Source organism: Heptranchias perlo, chromosome 23 (assembly GCF_035084215.1).
Source record: "Heptranchias perlo isolate sHepPer1 chromosome 23, sHepPer1.hap1, whole genome shotgun sequence".
NCBI classification, from domain to species: Eukaryota; Metazoa; Chordata; class Chondrichthyes; order Hexanchiformes; family Hexanchidae; genus Heptranchias; species Heptranchias perlo.
Genome location: NC_090347.1, coordinates 11,794,593 through 11,811,471, shown reverse-complemented (window position 1 = coordinate 11,811,471; position 16,879 = coordinate 11,794,593). Strand labels below are relative to the sequence as shown.

General features: G+C 43.7%; 1 protein-coding gene across 1 annotated transcript in view; it reads left to right on the top strand.

Moving 5' to 3' along the window:
* The window catches only part of LOC137341448 (dynein axonemal heavy chain 17-like), a 574,489-nt gene that overhangs the window by 340,822 nt on the left and 216,788 nt on the right, over positions 1 to 16,879 (top strand). Inside the window, exon 42 of the mRNA XM_068004561.1 lies at positions 9,151 to 9,278. Coding sequence (XP_067860662.1) covers positions 9,151 to 9,278 — 128 coding nt within the window. The remainder of the gene's footprint in view (positions 1 to 9,150; positions 9,279 to 16,879) is intronic.

The window sequence follows — 16,879 nt, the reverse complement described above, 5'->3', positions numbered from 1 at the left end:
AAAATAACTCCTTAAATGAACACCACTGCTCATGTACCGTCTAACCCTTTAATCTATTTTCCCAGTCCACTTTAATCAATTCCACTCTCATACCATCATAGTCTCCTTTATTCAAGCTCAGTACGCTTGTTTGAGAACCAACCTTCTCACCCTCTAATTGGATATGGAATGTAACCATGTTATGGTCACTCATTCCAAGGGGATCCTTAACTAGGACATTATTAATTAATCCTGGCTCATTACACAGGACCAGGTCCAAGGTTGCTTGCCCCCTTGTAGGATCAGTTACATACTGCTCAAGAAATCCATCCCTAATACACTCAATAAACTCTTCCTCAAGGCTGCCCTGCCCAATTTGATTTGTCCAGTTAATATGATAGTTAAAATCCCCCATAATTATAACTGTTCCCTTATTACATGCCCCGACTATTTCCTGATTAATACTTCTTCCAGCAGAGTTGCAACTATTAGGAGGCCTATAAACTACGCCCACTAGTGTTTCTTTCCCCTTATTATTCCTTATCTCTACCCAAACTGTTTCATTATCCTGATCCTTTGTCCCAATATCATTTCTCTGTATTACAGTGATTCCTTCCTTTATTAACATAGCCACCCCACCTCCCCTTCCTTCCTGCCTGTCCTTCCTGATTGTTAAATACCCTGGCATATTTAATTCCCAGTCGTTGTCACCCTGCAGCCATGTTTTTGTAATGGCCACAAGATCATACCCATACATAGTTATTTGTGCCGTTAACTCGTCCAATTTGTTACGAATGCTACGTGCATTCAGATAAAGAACTTTCAAATATGTTTTGTGACACTTAGTTCCTGCTTTTTCCTTTTTTAACACTTTACCTTTTACTCCATACCTTCTGTCCCTTTCTGACACGCTTTCCTCTGACTCCCTGCTCAGGTTCCCAACCCCCTCCCACAGCTTTGATGCTGGGTTAATCGCCTTACGCCTTCTCGTTTTTATTTTATCTGTCGTGCCTAAAGTACACTTTCTTTCCGCTGCTCTACGCTTTTCCCTTTCACTTGTTCTTGAACAACTGTTTGTACTATTTGTATTGTAGATTTCCCCTGGGTCTTCCCCTCTCTTGCTGCTCTCAACTTTATTCCCTTCTGACTCCCCACTCAGGTTCCCATCCCCCTGCCACTCTAGTTTAAACCTTCCCCAACAGCACTAGCAAACACCCCCACGAGGACATTGGTCCCGGTCCTGCTCGGGTGTAACCCGTCACGCTTGTACAGGTCCCACCTTCCCCAGAACAGGTCCCAATGTCCCAGGAATCTAAATCCCTCCCTCCTACACCATCCCTGCAGCCATGCATTCATCCTGTCTATCCTCTTGTTCCTATACTCACTAGCACGTGGCACCGGTAGTAATCCTGAGATCACTACCTTTGAAGTCCTGCTTTTTAATTTATCTCCTAACTCCTTAAATTCACCTTGCAGGACCTCATCCCTTTTTTTACCTATGTCGTTGGTACCAATATGGACCACGACTACTGGCTATTCAACCTCCCCCTCCAGAATGCCCTGCAGCCGCTCCGTGACATCTTTGACCCTAGCACCAGGGAGGCAACATACCATCCTGGAGTCACGTTAGCGGCCGCAGAAATGCCTATCTGTTCCCCTTACAATTGAATCCCCTATCACTATAGCCCTGCCACTCTTCTTCCTCCCCTCCTGTGCAGCAGAGCCACCCGTGGTGCCCCGAACCTGGCTCTTGCTGCATTCCCCTGATAAGCCATCTCCCCCAACAGTATCTAAAGCAGAATATCTGTTTGAGAGGGAGATGGCCCCAGGGGACTCCTGCTCTACCTGCCTAGTCGTTTTACTCTGCCTGGCGGTCACCAATTTCCTTTCTTCCTGCGTAATCTTTACCTGCAGTGTGACCACCTCACTGAACGTGCTATCCACGATATTCTCAGCATCGCGGATCCTCCATAGTGAATCCACCCGCAGCTGCAGCTGGACACACTTCCTGCACACATGGTCGCCAGGGACACTGGTAGTGTCCATGACTTCCCACATAGCGCAGGAGGAGCATATCACGGGTGCGAGCGGTGCTGCTATGACTTGCCTTAGACTCTCAGACTCTCCTCCCGCTCTAGGTCTCTCCTTTTATACTGTGCTCACCTCTTGGACTCTCCTGCGTCACCTGTGACGTCGCACAGTAGTTTTCTCTTGTTGTAGGTCTGCTGCTGCTTTTATTCCCCAATCTCAGTCTTCTACTCTCAGGTCCACTGCCGCTCTGGGGAAAAAGTTAGGAAAAGCAAGGCAAAGCAGCACCTCCTTCCTCCACTTTACCGAACTCCCACACTTACCAAACTCTCCGTTCACACTGTGTTGTCCGCACGCCGTGCTGTTCGCACTGACAGGCCCCTGTATTTCTACAGTTTGTGACTCAGATGAGTCAGGCCTGCCCCACCTTCAAGTACCACTTTAATCTAGCTAACCAATTAGCTTGCTACAGCAGCTGAAGCCTGACAGAAACTTAAAAATTTAAACTTTAAAATTGAACTTAAACAGTTGAAAGCAATATGCACTAGATTTTAAAGAGATTAACCCTTATACTCCCACACTTACCAAACTCTCCGTTCATACTGTGTTGTCTGCACACCGTGCTGTTCGCAATATAGGCCGAGTCGACCCAATCTCTCCTCATACGTCAGTCCTGCCATCCCAGGAATCAGTCTGGTAAACCTTTGTTGCACTTCCTCCATGGCAAGGACATCCTTCCTCAGATAAGGAGACCAAAACTCCATACCATACTCCAGATGTGGTCTCACCAAGGCCCTGTATAACTGCAGTAAGACTTCCTGCTCCTGTACTCAAATCCTCTTGCAATGAAGGCCAACATAACATTCGCCTTCCTAACTGCTTGCTGCACCTGATTGCTTGCTTTCAGCAACTGGTGTACAAGGACACCCAGGTCTCGTTGCATCTCCCCTTTTCCCAATCTATTACCATTCAGATAATAATCTGCCTTTCAGTTTTTACAACCAAAGTGGATAACCTCACATTTATCCACGTTATACTGCATCTGCCATGTTCTTGCCCACTCACCCAACTTGTCTAAATCATATTGGAGCCTCTTTGCATCCTCCTCACAGCTCATATTCCACCCCAGCTTTGTGTCGTCCGCAAACTTGGAAATGTTACATTTAGTTCCCTCATCCAAATCATTGATAGATATTGTGAATAGCTGGGGTCCAAGCACTGATCCCTGCGGTACCCCACTAGTCACTGCCTGCCACCTGGAAAAAGACCCGTTTATTCCTACTCTCTGTTTCCTGTCTGTCCACCAATTCTCAATCCATGCCAGTATATTCCCCCCAATCTCATGTGCTTTAATTTTGCACACTAACCTCTTGTGTGGGGCCTTATCAAAAGCCTTCTTGAAAATCCAAATACACCACATCCACTGGTTCTCCCCATCTATTCTACTAGTTACCTCCTCAAAAAACTCCAGTAGATTTGTTAAGCATGATTTCCCTTTCATAAACCCATGCTGACTTTGTCCAATCCCGTTAATGCCCTCCAAGTGTTCTGTTATCACATCTTTTATAATAGACTCTAGTATTTTCCCCACTACTGATGTTAGTCTAACTGGTCTGTAATTCCCTGTTTTTTCTCTCCCTCTTTTAGATAGTGGGGTTACATTTGCCACCCTCCAATCTGTAGGAAACTGTTCCAGAGTCTATAGAATTTTGGAAGATGATTACCAATGCATCCACTATTTCCAGGGCCACTTCCTTTAGTACTCTGGGATGGAGATTATCAGGCCCTGGGGATTTGTCAGCCTTTAGCCCCATTAATTTCCCTAGTACTATTTTTTTACTCATACTGGTTTCCTTCAGTTCCTCCCTCTCACTAGACCCTTGGTTCCCTAACATTTCTGGGAGGTTATTTGCATCCTCCTTTGTGAAGACAGAACCAAAGTATGTGTTTAATTGTTCTGCCATTTCTTTGTTCCCCATTATAATTTCCCCCATTTCTGACTGTAAGGGACCTACATTTGTCTTCACTAATCTTTTTCTCTTGACATATTTATAGAAGCTTTTACAGTCAGTTTTTATGTTCCCTGCTAGTTTACTCTCATACTCTATTTTTCCCCTCTTAATTAATCTCTTTGTCCTCCTTTGCTGAATTCTGAACTGCTCCCAATCCTCAGGCTTACCGCTTTTTCTGGCAATTTTATATGCCTCCTCTTTGAATCTAATACCATCCCGAATTTCTTTTGTAAGCCACGATTGACCCACCTTTCCTGTTTTATTTTTGCGCCAGACAGGAATGAATAATTGTTGTAATTCCTGCACACGTTCTTTAAATATTAGCCATTGCCTATCCACCGTCATCCCTTTTGTTAAATTCCTCAATCTATCATAGCCAACTCACACCTCATACTTTCGTAATTTCCTTTATTTAGATTCAGGACCCTAGTATCGGATGCAACTACTTCACTCTCCATCTTAATGAGGAATTCTATCAATTTATGGTCGCTTTTCCCTGAGGGACCCCGCACAACAAGATTGTTAATTAATCCTTTCTCATTGCACAATACCCAGTCTAGGATCACCTGTTCTCTAGTTGGTTCCTCAACATATTGGTCTAGAAATCCATCACATACACACTCCAGGAATTCCTCCCCCACAGTATTATTGCTAATTTGGTTTGACCAATCTATATGTAGATTAAAGTCACCCATGATTATAGTTGTACCCTTCTTGCATGCGTCTCTAATTTCCTGTTTAATACCCTCCCCTACATCTCCACTACTGTTCGGGGGCCTATAGACAACCCCCATCAACGTTTTCTGCCCCTTGGTGTTTCTTAGCTGCACCCATACAGATTCCACATCGTGATTTTCCGAGCCAATATCCTTCCTCACTATTGCATTGATTTCCTCCTTTACTAACAACGCTACCCCACCTCCTTTCCCTTTTTGCCTGTCTTTCCTAAATATTGAATACCCCTGGATGTTCAGTTCCCATCCTTGGTCACCCTGCAGCCATGTCTCCGTAATTGCAACTATATCATCACCGTCAATATCTATCTGCGCTGTTAATTCATCTATCTTATTGCGAATGCGCCGTGCATTTAGACACAATGCCTTGAGACTTGTCTTTTTAAGATTGCTAGTCATCTTAGTTTTATTTTGCACTATGGCCCTATTCGTTTTTCGCCCTTGTTTTCTCTGCCTTCCACTATTGCTTCTTCCCTTTCTGACTTTTTTTTCTATCCTTGTTTCCCCTTCCTCTGTCTCCCTGCTCAGGTTCCCATCCCCCTGCCATTCTAGTTTAAACCTTCCCCAACAGCACGAGCAAACACCCCCGCGTGAACATCGGTCCCGGTCCTGCTCGGGTGTAACCTGTCCCGCTTGTACAGGTCCCAACTTCCCCAGAACCAGTCCCAATGTCCCAGGAGTCTAAATCCCTCCCTCCTACACCATCCCTGCAGCCACGCATTCATATGGTCTATTCTCCTGTTCCTATACTCACTAGCACGTCGCACTGGTAGTAATCCTGAGATCACTTCCTTTCAGGTCCTGCTTTTTAATTTATCTCCTAACTCCTTAAATTCACCTTGCAGGACCTCATCCCTTTTTTTAACCTATGTCATTGGTACCGATATGGACCACGACTGCTGGCTGTTCACCCTCCCCCTCCAGAATGCCCTGCAACCTCTCCGTGACATCCTTGTCCCTAGCACCAGGGAGGCAACATACCATCCTGGAGTCACATTTGCGGCCGCAGAAACGCCTCTCTGTTCCTCTTACAATTGAATCCCTAATCAATATAGCCCTGCCACTCTTGTTCCTCCCCTCCTGTGCAGCAGAGCCACCCGTAGTGCCACGAATTTGGCTCTTGCTGCTTTCCCCTGATAGGCCATCTCCCCCAACATAATCCAAAGCGGTATATCTGTTTGAGAGGGAGAAGGCCCCAAGGGACTCCTGCTCTACCTGCCTAGTCCTTTTACTCTGCCTGGCGGTCACCCATTTCCTTTCTGCCTACGTAATCTTTACCTCCAGTGTGACCACCTCACTGAACATGCTATCCACGATAATCTCAGCATCGCGGATGCTCCACAGTGAATCCACCCGCAGCTCCAGCTCCGAAATGCGGTTAGCCAGTAGCTGCAACTGGACACACTTCCTGCACACATGGTCGCCAGGGAAACCTGTAGTGTCCATGACTTCCCACAAAGTGCAGGAGGGGCATATCACGGGTGCGTTCACCTCTCAGACTCTCTTCCCGCTCTCTGGACTCTCCTTTTACACTGCGCTCATCTCTCAGACTCTCCTTTTACACTGCGCTCACCTCTCGGACTCTCCTCCCGCTCTCGGACTCTCCTTTTACACCGCGCTCACCTCTCGGACTCTCCTCCCGCTCTTGGACTCTCCTTTTACACTGTGCTCACCTCTCGGACTCTCCTCCCCCTCTCGGACTCTCCTTTTACACCGTGCTCACCTTTCGGACTCTCCTCCCGCTCTCGGATTCTCCTTTTACACTGCGCTCACCTATTGGACTCTCCTCCCGCTCTCGGACTCTCCTTTTACACCGCGCTCACCTCTCGGACTCTCCTCTCGCTCTCGGACTCTCCTTTTACACTGCGCTCACCTCTCGGACTCTCCTCTCGCTCTCGGGACTCTCCTTTTACACTTCGCTCACCTCTCGAATTCTCCTCTCACTTTTGGACTCTCCTCCCGCTCTCAGATTCTTGTTTTACACTGCACTCACCTCTCGGACTCTCGGACTCTCCTTTTACACTGCGTTCACCTCTCGGACTCACCTCTCGCTCTCGGGACTCTCCTTTTACACTGCGCTCACCTCTCGGACTCTCCTCTCACTCTCGGATTGTGTACCCTGGTGAAGACTTAGAGGAAATAATCATTCAAAATATTTACTATGTTGTGCTCACCCTCAGTTTCAAGCTTGTTTGCATCTTTTAGGGTTTCCCTCTCTTCTCTGACAATCTCCTTACTATTGTCGTACTGAGTATAAATACAGCCTGAATCCAAACTAAGGGCCACACCTGACACAAGAGCAAAGAGGAGTAAGACTTCCTGGAGGAGATAATCTTGCTTCAAAGTCAGTTCAAACTTTGACACCTGATTTACACTTCATAAGTTTAGTGTCATTGGAAATCGAAAACTGCTTTGTGCTAATGCTAAACTTATGCTGTGAGTATACCATTAATCACATTTGGACCACCTTTAATCTGTGACAGCAGGGTCAAATCAACACAACTGAAGTTTATTTTCAGTATCTTTCAGTTGAATTGAGTGTGTACCACATATTCATGTTTGTGGAGCATTGTGTGCTAATACAGATCAGTTTTTCCAACTGTGATGCACACTTTTTTTTATTCGTACTCAGGATGTGGGCGTTGCTGGCAAGGTTTACATTTATTGCTCGTCCCTACTTGCCCTGAACTGAGTGGCTTGTTAGGCCACTTCAGAGGGTTTATTACACTTATTTTTTGAATGGGGTACGGTAGTTTAGTGGTTATGATACTGGACTAGTTATCCAGAGAACCGTGACAGTTTGAGAATTTGAATTCAGTTTTAAAAATCTGAATATTAAAAAGATGGTATTAGTAAAAGTAACCTGTCGGATTGTCGTAAAAACAACCTACTGGTTCACTAATTCCTTTATGGAAGGAAAGCTGCCATCCATATCTGGTCTGGCCTATATATGACTCCAGTCCCAGACACCCAGCTGTATCTCTCCACTATCAACTTCAATTTCACCTCTATTATAAGACTGCCTATCTGACATCAATTTATGGATGGACCATAGGTTTCTCCAGTTGGACACTGTGGAAGCCGAAGCTATCTATTTCATCTTCCACAAGAAGTGCTTGACCCTAGCCCCTAGCTTCATCTCCCTTTCCAGCTGTTTGCTTAGATTGAATCAGACGGTGTTCAACCTTGGTGTTTTAGTCGACCCAGAGCTGAGCTTCAAAGCATATCCTAATCATTATCTTGACAACTTGCTTCCATCTCTGTAACATTGACCTCCTGCATCTGCACTACTGCTGAAATCCTTATCCATGCTTTTGTTACCTCAAGACACTACTTCTCCAATGCCCTCCTTGCTAACCTTTGAAGCTCTAGCCTACACAAACTCCAGCATGTCCTAAAATCTGCCACTCACATTTTGTGTTGCAAAGAAGACGTGCTTGACCATGACCTGTCCTCACTAGCGTCCACCAGCAACCTGCTCCCCAACGCACTGAATTCAAAATCCTTGTCCTTGTTTACAAATTCCTCCATGGTTTTGCCCCACCCTGCCACTGCAACCACTTCCAGTTCCATGTCACAGCTCATTCTTACAGTCTCCAAATTTGGTATAAGGGTACAGTAGCACAGTGGTTATGTTACTGGACAAGTAATCCAGAGACCTGAACTAATAATCCAGATTCATGAGTTCAAATCCCACCACGGCAGCTGGGGAATTTAAATTCAATTAATTAAATAAAATCTGGAATAAAGAAAAAACTAGAATCAGTAATGGTAGCCATGAAACTACCGGATTGTCGTAAAAACCCATCTGGTTCACTAATGTCCTTTAGGGAAGGAAACCTGCCGTTCTTACCCGGTCTGGCCTATTTGTGACTCCAGACCCACAGCAATGTGGTTGATTCTTAATCGCTGTCTGAAATGGCCTAGCAAGCCACTCAGTTGTGGTTCAAGGCGGCGGCTCACCACCATCTTCTCAAGGGCAATTAGGGATGAAACTCGCTCCCAATGTCTTCACCTTGCTACTTCCCATCCTATCTTTAAAAGTCTCCAAAACCATTCTCTTCAACCATGCTTTTGATGAGCTCTCAATTTTTCTCAACCTGCTCAATCCAAGCTCTCCCATGTGAAGCACACCAAGATGCTTATAGAATATTAAAAGATGTTATACAAATGCAAGTGTATTATTCTGAGGGGACATATTGCATGGATGTGAGTTCAACAGTAATATGGGAAAAAACATTTTTTGCTGCAGCTAGCACTACTTAGTAGTCAAAAACTTTACATTTGTGGCATGATATTTTTATACCCAGGCTGGTGGCATAAATTTCAATGCAAGTTTGCAATCAAAATAGAAAAAAGTTTATATTTAAAATCCGTGCTTTGTTTATGTACTTTAGGACTTTTTTCAACTATCATGCGAGACCTTGCCAATATTTCACATGATGGACCAAAGTGGATTGTGCTTGATGGTGACATAGATCCTATGTGGATTGAATCTCTTAATACTGTAATGGATGACAACAAGGTTAGTCAACATTTCAGTAATCAATTGAGGGTAGCTGAACTTGATTGAGTGAAGCAAAGATGTAGTCAAATTGGATACTTTTCATAGAACCATATAAGTTTAAAGCACAGAAGGAGGCAATTCAGCCCATCATACCATTAGCAAATTTTAAAATCATGCTCCCTGTGCCCAAGTCCAAATCATCTATATATGGAGATCAACAGTGGATTCAGCACTGACCCCAGGGAATACCATTTCCAACCCTTCTCCGATTTGAGCAACACCTATTAACTCCAACTCTTTGTTGCTTGTCTATCAGCCGCATTTCGTCTTCTGCCATACACCTGAATTTTTGTAACAAGTCTCCTGTGACCACACCTTGTCGAATGCTTTCTGAAAATCCATATATGTTACATCTACTGCAATCCTGTTATCAGTTCAATGAGTCACTTCTCTTAAAAAAAACTTTATTAGATTTGTCAAACATAACTTAGCTCTAAAGAATGCAGGCTGACCATCCTTAATTATCCCATAACTTTCTAAAGAGCTGAAATTTCAACCCCGTGTAGTGCAAGAATGTTCCAAGCACAGAGAAACGGAAAACCAGGGGTAAAAACTTTATGTCTGATTTGTACTGGCCTCATTCTTCTTCTGGACCTTTGTTGGGAATGCAAGAGGCTTGCGTTGCTTCATGATGCAAGCTTCAATAATGCATTTAATTTTATGGATTTAGGGCTTGTCCTTGCTGCCTCAGGAATTCCGTGCTTTATATCATTTTCAGAACATCAATGCTGTGCTTTGAAAAACTGGAACAAACCACGTCTTGCAGTTGCACAACCATTTGAAGTAAATTTGTACTGCCAACCCTTTTGCTGTATTTTTTTGGCAACGTGCTTCTGGACTTTTTTTTGCTTTTCTTCGTATGGCACATTGGATTGGATCTTTATTTTGTGGTCATTTTTTGTTTTGAATTTAAGTTTTGCTTCACTACCATTCAACATAGTTTGCTAAAATAGATGACAGCATGTGAATAGCATAGACATTCCTTTGGGAATTCTGCTTGCCCTTGGCTTTTTCCAGCAAATTCATTCACCTTTTCCAGCAAGACAAGGTCAGAGAGCCCAGGAAGTTTAGCTGCTCTGGCCTGCTTGAACCAGTTCGGCAAAGCTGATTCAACATCAGGACAAATTAAGGCGTGCATCCTTTTCCTATGCCTGTAAAATTCTGCTGGCAATTGGCAGTGCTTCTCTGCTTGTTTATCAGGTGGGTGGATAGAATGGTGGAAGGTTCCACAGCTTTCTTCATTTCTCCAGGGTGCTTCTCCACAAATGTAATCACCTTATCTATTTATCTGATTGATTTAGTCTTGTACTTGTATCTAGCTATGCTTTCAAACTGCCCTCAACATTGTTTGCAAACATTTCCCAAAACTCCTGTGAAACATCTCTCAGACTGCTTTCTGTTTCACTCAATGATACGCTACATTTATGTAGGAATGGGCTCTCATACCAAGTCACCTGATGTTGATCACAGATATGAATTCAAATTAAACAGTAGATTTGACTGGTCATGACCCATTTGGATAAGAATTCAAATTTGAATTAACCAACAATTTGAATTAAGAAGTTCAAATTAATCAACACATTTTCAATGTATTTTCAATTTTGTGCAATTTCAACTAAACTATCAGATAATTGAAGTTAACCAACTTTGATTTAAGAGCAATAAACTATAGATTTGACAGATTTGTACTCAACTGTTAAACGGACAAGCACGTATTCCTCTGCTTCAGATACTGCTATTTTAGATTTGGATGTCCAAATTTGGTTACAGCTCTCAATGTTTCTGCTTGGAGGGATATATTCACTTGAATCTCTGTAACATTGTGGGCCTTGACTGGCACCAAAATCTTATCCCCAAATTTAGCTATTTCAGTTGGTGTAAAGCCGAACATGTGTTTAGAGACGCAACAGTTGGCCTCCCCATGTATAAAGTGTGCCTTGCCAGATGTCACTGCCAGATGGGTGACCGCCAGGCAGAGTAAAAGGACTTGGCAGGTATAGCAGGAGTCCCCTGGGGCCATCTCCCTCTCAAACAGATATTCTGCTTTAGATACTGTTGGGGGAGATGGCTTATCAGGGGAATGCAGCAAGAGCCAGGTTCGGGGCACCACGGGTGGCTCTGCTGCACAGGAGGGGAGGAAGAAGAGTGGCAGGGCTATAGTGATAGGGGATTCAATTGTAAGGGGAACAGGGCGTTTCTGCGGCCGCAAACGTGACTCCAGGATGGTATGTTGCCTCCCTGGTGCTAGGGTCAAGGATGTCACGGAGCGGCTGCAGGGCATTCTGGAGGGGGAGGGTGAACAGCCAGTAGTCGTGGTCCATATTGGTACCAACGACATAGGTAAAAAAAGGGATGAGATCCTGCAAGGTGAATTTAAGGAGTTACGAGATAAATTGAAAAGCGGGACTTCAAAGGTAGTGATCTCAGGATTACTACCGGTGCCACGTGCTAGTGAGTATAGGAACAAGAGAATAGACAGGATGAATGCGTGGCTGCAGGGATGGTGTAGGAGGGAGGGATTTAGATTCCTGGGACATTGGGACCCGTTCTGGGGAAGGTGGGACCTGTACAAGCATGACGGGTTACACCCGAACAGGACCGGGACCAATGTCCTCGCAGGGGTGTTTGCTAGTGCTGTTGGGGAAGGTTTAAACTAGAGTGGCAGGGGGATGGGAACCTGAGCAGGGAGTCAGAAGGGAATAAAATTGAGAGCAGCAAGAGAGGGGAAGACCCAGGGGAAATCTACAATACAAATAGTACAAACAGTTGTTCAAGAACAAGTGAGAGGGAAAAGCGTAGAGCAGCGGAAAGAAAGTGTACTTTAGGCACGACAGATAAAATAAAAACTAGAAGGGGTAAGGCGATTAACCCAGCATCAAAGCTGTGGCAGGGGGTTGGGAACCTGAGCAGGGAGACAGAGGAAAGCGTGTCAGGAAGGGACAGAAGGTATGGAGTAAAAGGTAAAGTGTTAAAAAAGGAAAAAGCAGGAACTAAGTGTCACAAAACATATTTGAAAGTTCTTTATCTGAATGCACGTAGCATTCGTAACAAAATGGACGAGTTAATGGCACAAATAACTACGTATGGGTCTGATCTTGTGGCCATTGCAGAAACATGGCTGCAGGGTGACAACGACTGGGAATTAAATATGCCAGGGTAGTTAACAAGCAGGAAGGACAGGCAGGAAGGAAGGGGAGGTGGGGTGGCCATGTTAATAAAGGAAGGAATCACTGTAATACAGAGAAATGATATTGGGACAAAGGATCAGGATAATGAAACAGTTTGGGTAGAGATAAGGAATAATAAGGGGAAAGAAACACTAGTGGGCGTAGTATATAGGCCCCCTAATAGTTGCAACTCTGCTGGAAGAAGTATTAATCAGGAAATAGTCACGGCATGTAATAAGGGAACAGCTATAATTATGGGGGATTTTAACTATCATATTAACTGGACAAATCAAATTGGGCAGGGCAGCCTTGAGGAAGAGTTTATTGAGTGTATTAGGGATGGATTTCTTGAGCAGTATGTAACTGATCCTACAAGGGGGCAAGCAACCTTGGACCTGGTCCTGTGTAATGAGCCAGGGTTAATTAATAATGTCCTAGTTAAGGATCCCCTTGGAATGAGTGACCATAACATGGTTACATTCCATATCCAATTAGAGGGTGAGAAGGTTGGTTCTCAAACAAGCGTACTGAGCTTGAATAAAGGAGACTATGATGGTATGAGAGCGGAATTGATTAAAGTGGACTGGGAAAATAGATTAAAGGGTAAGACGGTACATGAGCAGTGGTGTTCATTTAAGGAGTTATTTTACAACTTTCAAAAAATATATATTCCACTGAGGAAAAAAGGGTGTAAAAGAAATGACAGCCACCCGTGGCTAAGTAAAGAAATTAAGGATAGTATCCGACTAAAAACAAGGACATATAAGGTAGCCAAACTTAGTGGGAGGATAGAAGATTGGGAAGTCTTCAAAAGACAGCAAAAAGTAACGAAAGGATTGATTAAGAAAGGGAAGATAGATTATGAAAATAAATTAGCAAAAAATATAAAAACAGATAGCAAGAGTTTCTACAATTAAATAAAAAGAAAAAGGGTGGCTAAGGCAAACGTAGGTCCCTTAGAGGATGAGACCGGGAAATTAATGGTGGGAAACATGGAGATGGCAAAAATGCTGAACAAATATTTTGTTTCAGTCTTTACGGTAGAGGACACTAAGAATATCCCAACACTGGACAAACAGGGGGCTCTGGGGGGGAGGAGCTAAATACGATTAAAATCACTAAGGAATTGGTACTCAGTAAATTAATGGGACTCAAGGTGGATAAATCCCCTGGACCTGATGGCTTACATCCTAGGGTCTTGAGGGAAGTGGCAGTAGGGATTGTGGATGCTTTGGTGATAATTTTCCAAAATTCTCTGGACTCGGCAAAGGTCCCGGCAGATTGGAAAACTGTTAATGTAACACCCTTATTTAAAAAGGGTAGTAGGCAGAAGGCTGGAAATTATAGATCAGTTAGCCTAACATCTGTGGTGGGTAAAATTTTGGAGTCTATTATTAAGGAGACAGTAGCAGAACATTTGGATAAACATAATTTAATAGGACAAAGTCAGCATGGCTTTACGAAGGGGAAGTCATGTCTGACAAATTTGCTTGAGTTCTTTGAGGACATAACGTACAGGGTGGATAAAGGGGAACCAGTGGACGTAGTGTATTTAGACTTCCAGAAGGCATTCGACAAGGTGCCACATAAAAGATTATTGCTCAAGATAAAGAATCACTGGATTGGGGGTAATGTTCTGGCATGGGTGGAGGATTGCTTATCCAACAGGAAGCAGAGAGTTGGGATAAATGGTACATTCTCGGACTGGCAACCAGTAGCCAGTGGTGTTCCGCAGGGGTCGGTGCTGGGTCCCCAACTCTTTACAATCTATATTAACGATTTGGAGGAGGGGACCGAGTGTAACATATCAAAGTTTGCAGATGATACAAAGATGGGAGGGAAAGTAGAGAGTGAGGAGGACATAAAAAACCTACAAGGGGATATAGACAGGCTGGGTGAGTGGGCGGAGATTTGGCAGATGCAATACAATATTGGAAAATGTGAGGTTATGCACTTTGGCAGGAAAAATCAGAGAGCAAGTTATTATCTTAATGGCGTGAAACTGGAAAGTAGTGCAGTACAAAGGGATCTGGGGGTCCTTGTGCAAGAAAATCAAAAAGTTAGTATGCAGGTGCAGCGGGTGATCAAGAAGGCCAACGGAATGTTGGCTTTTATTGCTAGGGGGATAGAATATAAAAACAGGGAGGTATTGCTGCAGTTATATAAGGTATTGGTGAGATCGCACCTGGAATACTGCATACAGTTTTGGTCTCCATGCGGAGAAGTTGAGTAGATTGGGACTCTACTCACTGGAGTTCAGAAGAATGAGAGGCGATCTTATTGAAACATATAAGATTGTGAAGGGGCTTGATCGGGTGGATGCGGTAAGGATGTTCCCAAGGATGGGTGAAACTAGAACTAGGGGGCATAATCTTAGAATAAGGGGCTGCTCTTTCAAAATTGAGATGAGGAGAAACTTCTTCACTCAGAGGGTAGCAGGTCTGTGGAATTTGCTGCCCCAGGAAGCTGTGGAAGCTACATCATTGAACAAATTTAAAACAGAAATAGACAGTTTCCTAGAAGCAAAGGGAATTAGGGGTTACGGGGAGCGGGCAGGAAATTGGACATGAATTTAGATTTGAGGTTAGGATCAGATCAGCCATGATCTTATTGAATGGCGGAGCAGGCTCGAGGGGCCGATTGGCCTACTCCTGCTCCTATTTCTTATGTTCTTATGTCACGCAGTACTTTCCTCTTTCCAAATTTAGTCACTTGTACAGTACAGTTTGAGGATTCTTCATCCAAAGTAAAGTTACAAGCTGGCAATGGGCTCTGCAGCACATTGTTGTGCCATAGCCAGGCTCCACTTTTCCTGGAACAAGAGGAATCTCCAGACCTCTAACCAATGTCCTTGGATAGTTCACATATTCTTTCAAAACATAGGCCCAAATGTCTCCAAAACTCCTATCGACTCCATATTAAATGCTTCCATCGGTTTAATGTTACTATTCAACTGTGGGATTATCACTATAATTGGTATCAACCCCAAGTTTGATTACGCGGCTCACGGACGTAATACACAGCGCTGCAGCATCTCACTTTACACTCAACAAAAGTTCCTTTGAACCACCCTTTTACATAACAATCTTGGATAAAATTTGGCATCTGGTTATTTTCTATATCGTTTTACTCTCTTTGGATCCGATTTAGTAAAAATCCTCCATGGACACTGCATGTGATAGCCTTAGATCAGGTCTTTACCTCCTCCATTGATCCCTGTCAATAATCCTTTAAGCTGTTGTCACATCACTTTGTCATGCTCCCACAATGACTCGATAAAAAATTTTATTCCACACTGCAGTTCCTGCGGTAACTCCTAATCCTATCCTGTCACTCAATCCTCGTCTGTTATGTGACTTTCCATCAGTAAACTTTTGGGACACGACTGGTGGGCAAGGTTCATCTCGATCCTTGCTAGCATTTCATTGATTAATTTCTGCACCAATTCATGTAATATTAAACCATAGAATTCCTCATACTTAGGATGACAGAGACCTTTTGGTAGATCAATTAGTACGAGTGGTATAATGTCAAAGCGTACATCATTATATAAGTCCTCATGAATCTGTGTAATTACTAGTCCAATATTTCCTCACTAATGTCCGGACATCCAGTCTCCTCTGACTTACCCAGATTAGTATCGGTTTCCAGGTTTTTGACCTTCAATTCCACTTCACAAGAGTTATTACATCGTCAGTACATCTTCATTGGACTAACGATCGCCCAACTCCATTGACGAATGAAATTACTCTCCACCAGAAACACACTCTTGTGTATCAGACTCTGTTGACATCAGTATGTGCCTTGATGGCATTTCCATGCATAGGGAAATCGTAACCCCTGCGTAACTATTTTTTCTCATTATTCCATTGTTGATCACCATGATACGGAACACTCCATTCACTCAAGTTCTCATCTCTTCCGCTACTGCCTCTCCTCCATGCAGTAAGAGTCCAATTATAGTCAGTCAGGTATGCAAATCCTGGGCTGTTCCAATATACACAAGTCTGCACTGCCATGTCTCCTGGTGTCCCTTCCACCTCCAATGTCATTCCATTAGGTTTGACCGGCGAAGTCGATTACATCCAATAATTGATCATCAACACATCTCCTCCTACCAGAACAATAATTGTCCAAGACATGTAATCACCTGTAAAAAGAACAAGCGTTCTGTGTTCCAGCGTGTCTTCCAGCCAGGTACTCCTTCATGACTCCTAAGGTCGTTGGCAGTTGAAAAACAAACAACAGAAACTTGTGATCCCGAATTGATCGGAACCCTCTGATTTGAATTTTTAAAAACTTGTTGATCATGGTTGTAGGATGTAGGATTATTCTGGCTTTTGATCCAAGCCTTTGAATGGTTTCAGCTGGAGGGCATGCATCCATTTCTGT